Here is a 9,812-nt window from a genome sequence, read left to right as displayed (position 1 = left end):
TCAATTTTACTTGGAACTTCACAGGATTTTTGATTTGGCACTTTTCAAAGGGGATTCGAGGGGTATTAACTTTCACGTACCACGTACCTGGTGAAATAGATTGCCCACTTCAACACAAGCCATGTATACTCAATGGGATCGAAGGGCAGATGCAAACTTGTTGATTTAAAGGTAACCATTTCTTTGAGGATTTTGATGTGTGCTTGTGGTAATGGCGGTGCAGTATGATGCATTTGCAGACACCTTTAGAATTCAGCTTTGTGTAGCTGAATTAGTAGTGTAAAAGGGCCCTAAATAGACATTTATAGATATCACACCTCTGTATCCCTCAAATATTTGTGTTTTGGGCATGGACAGCCCCATTAAAGCCACCTCTGTTTATTCAAGTGAATTTACTTATCACAAATAAAATCTATTGGCTGATCATTTCAGACGATGAAGCCGGAGACCGAAATTCAACTGGGTCACGAGGATGGATCTGCCGCTGCAGTCGGTAGCCCCACTAAGTTGACTACTTAGTCAAAACCCTAAGTGGCAAAGACCCTGCTACAATGTGTTTAATTCATGTGAAGTCCTTTATTCATCTCTATGGCTGGTTCCACTGCCCCAGTTTATGCTGCTTTATCTCAACTCAGGAGTTCCCCCTTTACTATTAATGATATTCCTAGTTCCTCATAAAAACTGTCTGAAAAATTTAACCACAATGGAAGAATGTGTATATTAGTGTCTACTTTGCCAACTCAAAATTTTATTTCAAATTGAGCCCTTACCTTAACCACACAGTTTTCAATTTTTACATTGGGGCTGTGGAATCTTGTTGTACAACCAGTTTTGCTGTTGACAGGCAGTGTATATGGTTAATTCCTAACAACTTGGAAGTTCCCCTGTTATTCTAAGTAAGCCTTCCATTGTTCCTTATTGCTCAGACCACATGACTCTTTGTGCTCAAATGTCATGGCCTCATGGGTAATGCAGATATCAGCAAAAAAAAGGGTAATCAGACTAATTTGTTGTAAAAGATTAACCTAGTGTCATGTGAGCATTTAGGGCCATCCTAAAATCCTCAGAGCACATCAGGGGGACACGAGGGTGACTTTATGACAATATTGTGACAGTTGATGGTCTTTTAAATTTAGGACTACTTTACTGTATAGGTCTGCCCAACTATATTGTACTGGTCAATAAACTGCACAGACAAAATACCAACGTATACCAATATACATCGTAATACCAAAATACCAATACCAACAAAATACCAACGTTTTCATACACTTGGTTTTTCGAATGTATTTTATTTTTTTTAATATTTCTTTTTATCATTGCATCAATCTAAGGAAAAATCCATACAGAAGCAGGAGTAGCTGTTTGAGCTGTACACAAAACAAAACAAAGAAATGTTGCATCTGAATTAAGACAGACTAGGTACGTAAGGATTGTGCATACCACGACCAGTCAAATTAGACTCCCGCTGGCTCACCAACAGTGCCCCCTCTGAGTTCAATTGCACTTTGGTGTAGAGTAGCTTTATCAGACTGTCCCGTTCATTTCCATTCACCGTTTTTTAAAAAAGAGAAAAAAAACATGACACCACATTTTCGCTACAATAAGAATCATGTCGTCACACCATATACTTATCTCCAAAGTTAAAATGCACTGCACCTGTCCTGTTTTCTATAACAGTCACATGACAACAAACTGCTACCAAAAATCAAATCTACATTGAAGGGGTGCAGATTAAACATTAAGTAAATGAAAGCGCACTTTTGTAAGCAGAGTCAACGTATCCCACAAATTCAGCTGAAGAAATCAAAACTTCACAAAGATAAATTTGATAAAGATCTTTTCTTTTAGTGACAGAGAGCAATTCACTGAACATCTCTACCTTAGAGTGTAGTGAGATAAGGAGTTCTTAGTGCAAAATCGACATACATGCTTCTTCACATTCACACATTTTCAAATTAATGTAATAGTTGACTCACCCCAAAAAAACCTGTAGATATACATTTTCACCAAGTAGCTAGTGTGAACCTCCTACTGGTGACAAAAACCTCAGAAATCATCTATGGTGCAACCTATGTCCAAATCCTAACTTGGACATCTGCAAGTTTTCAAATTTTCCTGCAAATCTCCCATCAACATCTATGCATGAAAGCACTAAGTTGAGCCGTTGTCTACAGTTAGGATTTGGCCATACTCTACAAAAGGCTCAGTCCAGGTGAAATAGTCTGAGATACAGAAGGTAAAGTCCAGTCCAGGTGAAATAGTCTGAGATACAGACGTTGAAGTCAAGTCCAGGTGAAACAGTCTGAGAAACAGAAGGTTAAGCAACAGACATCAACGATTCTTAGCCAGTCAGGGTCAAACCATTCTGTGCTGGATGAGATAGAATAAAGGATTTTGTCAGTTTTGTTCAAAGCAGAAGATGGTAACATTTCTTATTTTGTCATATTGAGGGAGCACTGTTTAACAAGTAAAAAAAAATCAAAACAAAACAACAAGCAGTCATAACATCTTCAAGTTTTAAACGACAGAGGAAAGAAAGAAATCAATCTATCTGTCCACTTTTAGGGATAGACAGATTGATTTTCAAACGCATACTTGCTATTTGGTTAATTAGATATCGTAAACATTTTACATTTCTGTATGGAGGAAAATATTCAAGCTAGCTTATTTTATAGATTCTGTAAGGTTATTAACAAAGGAACAAATAAAACAAACACTTTGACAGTAAAATCAATTAGCTTTTTTAAAAAGCCAAATTAAAAACAAACCCTCGCCTGGCACCATTAAGGAACATGTTCTAATGCCACCACTGTCCTCTGTATAGAAGTCTGTTATTCATCCAAAGAGTGTTTTTGAACCGTTGAAATGTGTAGCTTAACTAATATCGTTGGAAACGTATTCTTGTTTGGCCGGCATAAAGTATCAGTGTTTTGTAGTGCATTTGGAGGAATTTCATCCAATGATTAAATGCTCCTCTCTTTGAATCATTCACTTCACCGGGTAAGCTTTCAAACAGCCTTCTCATGGGAAAAAAAAAACAAATTAGAACCTATGAGGATATATGTTCATGTAAAAATAAAAAAAAGAAAGGTGCTTTCTCCATCCTATGGACAAAGCATTTCTACACTACCATTCAACAGTTTGGGGTCACTTAGAAATGTCCTTGTTTTCAAAAGGAAAAAATAAATGTCTATAGAAAATACCATCAAATTGATCTGATGTACATTGTGCACATTGTTAATGTTGTTAATGACTATTGTAGCTGGAAACAGCTGATTTTCAATGGAATATCTACGTAGGAGTACAGAGGCTCATTAAAAGCAACCATCACTCCTGTTGTCCAATGGCACGTTGTGTTTGCTAATCCAAGTTTTTCATATTAAAATGCTAACTGATCATTAGAAAACCCTTTTGCAATTATGAATACTGTGGTGCTGATTAAAGAAGCAATAAAACAGGCCTTCTTTAGACTAGTTCACTATGCATCAGCGTTTGTGGGTTCAATTTCAGGCTAAAAATAATCAGGAACAAAGAACTTTCTTCTGAAACTCGTGAGCCTATACTTGTACTGAGAAACTTGAGGATAAACCATGTGAGAAATTGTCAAGAAACTGAAGATCTTGTACAACAATGTGTACTACTGTACTCCCTTCACAGAGCAGTGCAAACGGTCTCTAACCAGGATAGAAAGAGGAGTGGGAGGCCCTGGTGCACAACTGAGCAAGAGGATAAATACATTAGTGTCTAGTTTGGGAAACAGACACCTCACAGGTCCTCAACTGGCAGCGTCACCAAGTAGTACCCGCAAAAACTCCAGTCTCAACGTCAACAGTAAAGAGGCGACTCCAGGATGCAGGCCTGTCTGTGTTCTTTTGCCCATCTTAATCTTTTTCTTGGCTAGTCTGAGAGCTGGCTTTTTCCTGGCCAGTCTGAGAGCTGGCTTTTTCTTGGCCAGTCTGAGAGCTGGCTTATTCTTTCCATCCCTGCCTAGAAAGCCAGCATCCAGCATTTACAATGTCTACACTGCATTTCTGATACATTTTCTGATACATTTTCTGTTACTAAAAAAATATTGCTTTTCTTTCGAAAACAAGGAAATGTCTAAGTGGCACCAACGTTTGAACAGTGGTGTACACAGGAAACTATATCTGTTCAGAATAGCAATCTTATCGTGAAATATAAAGGCTGCAGCCTAGACACCAGTTAGTCCTAGTATTGTCCTGCATTGCTGACGGAGCTTTTCTGAATGACACTGGTGCCAAGGACACTGATAAACAACTCAGACTGGACGTCTTTGAACACTCACATAGTCAGTGCGAGTAGGCCCAAGGGGCAAAGACCGACCAATCAGTATGACGTCGTCACGGACAACACCGGATTCAGCACTGCATTTTGATCGGTGGGAACGCTTACCGATGATTCTAATGAAGCTCAGCTCAATGGCACGACAGTTTATCCACGCCAAAACTAGAGATCGCTTGGCCCGCCGATGCAAAGCTGCTAGGCCACACGTATCTTAGTTCTGCCTGACTCGGCGCACCTGGTTCCGTTGCCGACAATATCTGAATATAAAACAAAACTATATGTCAAGATATATTTCAATATACTTCTTTCCAATATGCTTCAAACCTAAATATTTATCAAGCGTAATAACTGTTCGTTACTTATTCAGTAAACGATATGGTAGACGTATGGTACCATTGTTACATGTATTTTGTACCATAGATAAGCTTCAGTCATGGATAATGAATCAACATTTTGGAGGGGCACACTCTGCCACCACGGGGTTCAGGACTAGTCATAAAACCCTCTGCTACAAGTCAAAGGGGGAAAAAGACCAACGCTCCATCAACCCTTTTCCACAAGCCAATGTCGTTAAGAGCGGCCGCCCAAAGAATACCGCCACCAACAGGTGTCAGCGCAAATGTCAACGTGACAGCAGGACGTCCACATAGCATTCAGAGGGCCGGAGACCAATCAAATGTACTGACTGCGTATTAGCTAGCTTCCCTTTCATTTGGTTTGAAACGGGTCATCCGTTTTAAAATGGGTAGGCCCGGCACAATCAGAACCAAACACGGAACACAGTTCTATAATATACACAGTAAAACAAACCAGTCGTGAAAAACAGCAACGACGGACCTGAGTCCTGCTTGCCCCAGTGGCAATTTCAAAAACAGGTTCAAAATATCTGCTACGATTTTGGAGGTTGTCACACTTTCACCCAATGCATTGCGTAGGGAATCGTTTTTTATTTATTTTGTATTCCTTTTCACAAAGAAAGTCAGACAAAATATTCCTGAAACAACACTATCACGGCTTACTGAGCTTCACCAATGCTGTTTAAGATTATTCAATCGTTCATTCTTCAGACTTAAACACACTCAATTAAAGGTCTGGAACATGAAAAAGTGCATTAACAAAATGTTGGTCCAACGGACTGTAAATAAATGCATCAGAAGATGGGTAGAAGGTCTCTGAATTCACAGGGAATTGATGTGAAAACAGAAATACTGCATGCATTCATTTGAGAGCTTAACGAATGAGATTCGGCTTTTTAAACAAAACGCGGTATTGGGTGACGGCGTATTCACATTTCTGTCCAAAAGGTTTGAATCAATAAACTATACAACAAACCCCAAAGGAAACTGACTAGCTCACTGAACAACGAGCAGCAAGCAAAAGCCCCCGACAAAAAAATACATAAAGGTAACATCTATTAGAAAGGACATAACAAAAGAAGTATAACTAAACCTAAATCATCTCCACAACGAAACTGAAACATCTCTTTAACTAAACCTATATCATCTCCACAACGGAACTGAAACATTTCTATAACTAAACTAAAATATCTCCAAACTAAACTTGAAACATTTTCAAAACTCGAACCGAAGCCGAGTCCAGGTTAGATGACCACTGCCCTCCTCAACCAGTTAACTTCAAGGAGTGACGTTAGATCAAATGCTTTTTAAACAAAACATAGAGTAGACATTGATACTGCCTACGAGAGAAAGTGACACAGATCAGGAAGGCACTTCTTAACTTTGTGAATCTTTCATAGCACTCTCAAGACGCCCAACTCATGTCACTTCAAGTTTATTTATTTGCTATTCTTCTGGCCAATGACAGTGCAAAGCACCATTATACAATATCATCCTATTCTCCTTTATTTTATTCTGTTTTTGTTGTATGAAAAATAAATTTTTAACTAACAATACTCTCAGCTTTAAGGAAAATGTTATTTTATATCCAACATCCAATTAATATTGACACATAAAAAAAAAATCTCAAACTTTGAACTAATGAACATGCTCAAATGCAATATCTGTGTATCATACCTAAAAATGAATCAAACCCGCATTGCAGAACTACTAAAGCAGATGCTCTTTTGTGTTTCAGATCAAATGAACTCAGGTGTTAAAAATACATAAATCTTCTTCCAAGGTGGCCCTCCCTCACAGGTGGGATTTTACGTTGTGGAATTCCAAGTGTATGAGCACAGGAGGAATATTGAAAAGACACTGCACAAGCTTAGCTTTAATGGCAAGTCTGAATGAATCCCAGCCTTAATCTCTGACTAACATAAATCACACTTGGGGCAAACTGGAACTGCCCAAAGGAGCGGCTGTTAGATTACTTACATTTGACTGCAGACTCTACGAAAGGGCAAGTTTCTTCTTTTTGAACAGAATCCACAAGCACCACTTAAACAAAGTCACCAAATTAAAATCTTTGATATCCCCAGTGTCATTACACAATGCTTCTCTGAGTCAAGAGTCAACCGTAGAATTTTGGCTGATGAGTCCTTGCGCAAACAAAATCTGTGTCATGCAAAACAGGAATCGATGAGTTGTCAGAATAAGTCCCTGAAGCCACATGACTGAAGTACCGCTCGGTATCTGTGGAGGGATTCTGTAGATCTATGTATATTCTTATTTACTTACTAGCGTTTGAAAATTACAGTTACACTACACAAGACATACACTCAAAACAGCACAGGTTCACGAGCTAGTGTCTAGGTTCTACCCAAAAGAAGGATTTCCACGTATACCATGAATATAGAAAATCTCTCAGACCTCTGTGGTCATGCGTAGTTTCTGAAAAAGGATCAGATTATTATTATTTGTTTTTGCTACATGAAAAGACGTCCTTCATTTGGCTCACTTGAACTGGATGATGCGCCTCCCCCAGCAGTTTTCCCGGAGGGGGGGCGGGCACAGCTGAAAAAGGCAATCAATACTTCCAATGCATGGTTGACTGCAGTATATACACAGCAATTAAGACAGTTACACTGCCAGTCACTGTCTGTAGATACACGGGTTACATAACGTCTCTATACAATAATCAGTTTCTATTTATTTTGTACAACAACGTTCTACAGCTCTGTGAATCAAGCTTGTGTCAAATAAAAACAGTCAAGCTCAGAAAGGAGAGAAACACTGCGATATCAAAGAGCTTCTGAGAATACTTTTGTACCAGATCGGCTTTCTGAAGATTAAGCCATTGTACCGATAATTAAAATCCAATAGGTCTAACTATATTAGCATAGAAATTAAAACAATGAGAACACTAACAGTAATACCTTATTCCATCATGGCTACAGTCTACAGTATAAAAGAAAGCACTATAAGATTAAATCTGAATCAAGCTTGCAGGGATTTCTCCAATACCCATGAAATGCAAAGAGGAACCTGAATCCCTCCAGAAACTGCATTAAACAATATATAGATTTGATCCATTGTGAATATCATCTATATATTCACAATACACCAAATAAACCACATCTAATTTTTTTAATAAAGTATTTGTATCTTACAAGTAACTGGAAAGAGCCCAAAGGAGAACTGTCCATGGCAGTTTCACGGAAATTAGACTTTAAAATATATATCTATATCTATATCTATATATATATATATATATATATATATATATATATATATATATATATATATATATATATGTGTGTGTATATACATGTACATATATATGTATTTCTATTTCTATAGCTGTCTTTCGGATCATGCCCTGATCTTGTTCCCCGCCCGCCCGCCCGCCATCCCCCACCCAACCACCTACACCACAGTCCCCTTCTGTCCCAACACAGGCTCATGGTCATTGGCACTTGAGCAAGCTTTTGAACGAATCAAAGAGTGTGACGACCCCCCCCCCCCCCAACTCAACAGGCTCCAGTGCCCCCATTCCAGCACCGAGGTCTCTTAGCTCTGACCGACTCGTGGTGCAGTGGGGCGAGCGGCCCGGTCAGCCAACCAGACCTCAGAGATGACAGCTGGAGGCTTTGTCCGGAAAGGTCAACATGGGAGCGGGTGCTGTCTAGTACCTCTAACCCTCCAGCTACATCGTCCCCGTCCACATTTCTCGCTATCCTCACCAGGGTCTCGAAAGCTTGTTATCGCAACTGTACTGATGTTGTTTTATCTACGACGGACACAGGTATAGGGCTTTAGTCTGGTATTTACTGCGGCTGGTACTGTGGTGCGCGGAGTGCATTTGGGCCATGCTTCAGAAGGGCTAGTCTCTGTCGGGGATCGGAGTGCCGCGACCCCCCCCATTCATCTGGGATGCTGCATTTGGGTCTGGGTTAGGACCGGGTAGGCCAGGGTTACATTCAGCTGGTCATTGTGTTGGACCAGGGACTCGTGCTTGTAGTGGAGAACCAGGTCCCTCAGGGAGCCATAGAGGTTGTAGGGCTCCGCAAAGCCATAGCCCCTGTCCGTCTTGTAGATGACGCAGTGCTTGGCATCACCGTCCACACTGGAGGGCAGGGGTGGGGAAACAAACAAGGTCAAAGGTCGCCACAGGACACATTTCTAAATAAACATTTTAACATCTGAAGACAGTAAAAGGACAATTCTAAATCACCCTAAATCCTATCGACTACCCACATACAACCATAGCTACGTTCATCTCCCCCACGGTCCGCCCTTTATCAATCACCCAGCACACAATGCTTTAGCCAACTGGGGAGACAAAGCCAGACGTGGGGGAACCAGCGCCTCGTACATAATCCTCTCCTGTCTCCCGTCTAGCCCCAAGGACAGGAACGGTCTTAGCCATTCTGACCGGGGGGAACCGACATAGCACCACGGGGGGGGGGGGGGGGCACTCACACCACAGAGCAGGCGTAGGAGCCCTTCTGCGTCTGGCTCTCTCGGATGAGGAAGGTGCCGTCGCGCTTGTCCCTCAGCAGCTCCTCCGCCTCGGTGCGCTTGACGTCGCCCACGTACCAGGTGGCCTCGTCATGGTGGGGCGAGCCCTCGTCCTCCTCCACCACCAGTGAGTAGGAGCTGCAGGAGAAAGACATGGATGTTAATGGCCCCTTGGGGGGGGGGGGGGGGGGTCCAATGTGTCATAGTCCCGGGCGTGGGTCAATGTCCGAACAATAATGAAATAAATGGGTCCGATATTTCACACTGGACATTCAGCTCAAGCTCTTCATGCCGTTGCATCCGGGCAAGCTACATATTCTAGTTTGTTCCCTTTACTCAAAACTTTATATTTTTGAGCTAGGGAAAAACAGTAGGTTTATCATCCCGATTTGTTCAAACAGTAGGTTTAACATAAAACACCAGGAGTTGAGAATATTGGTATATACTGGGGCAGCCTAGTGTTTAGAGCTTCTGATGTGTAACTGAAGGGTTGCTAGCCTTGAGGATGGACACACCATGGGCACATATATTTGTTGCTTAAGAAACATCAGGGCAAGCGATACTGGCCATCAGTACAGGCACTGTGAAAAACACAAGGCTCTTGATCAGTGAACTGCATGGTGTCCATGGGCTGGTGCGCGA

General features: G+C 41.1%; 1 protein-coding gene across 5 annotated transcripts in view; it reads right to left on the bottom strand.

The window, feature by feature from the left end:
- Positions 1-8,103: 8,103 nt before the first annotated feature.
- Positions 8,104-9,812, bottom strand: part of pik3r2 (phosphoinositide-3-kinase, regulatory subunit 2 (beta)) — a 38,172-nt gene continuing 36,463 nt past the window's right edge. For 3 of the 5 annotated variants that reach the window (XM_034291433.1, XM_034291434.1, XM_034291435.1), the window contains exons 15-16: positions 9,132-9,308; positions 8,104-8,775 (exon numbers count right to left, since the gene is read on the bottom strand). In XM_034291433.1, the coding sequence (XP_034147324.1) occupies positions 8,574-8,775; positions 9,132-9,308 (379 nt within the window). In that variant the 3' untranslated portion in view covers positions 8,104-8,573. The remainder of the gene's footprint in view (positions 8,776-9,131; positions 9,309-9,812) is intronic. The other 2 variants (XM_034291436.1, XM_013133300.4) reach the window with 2 other exon arrangements.

This window comes from Esox lucius, chromosome 3, assembly GCF_011004845.1.
Source record: "Esox lucius isolate fEsoLuc1 chromosome 3, fEsoLuc1.pri, whole genome shotgun sequence".
NCBI lineage: Eukaryota > Metazoa > Chordata > Actinopteri > Esociformes > Esocidae > Esox > Esox lucius.
Note: the sequence above shows the minus strand (reverse complement) of the source record. Positions and strands in the feature narration are given on the sequence as shown.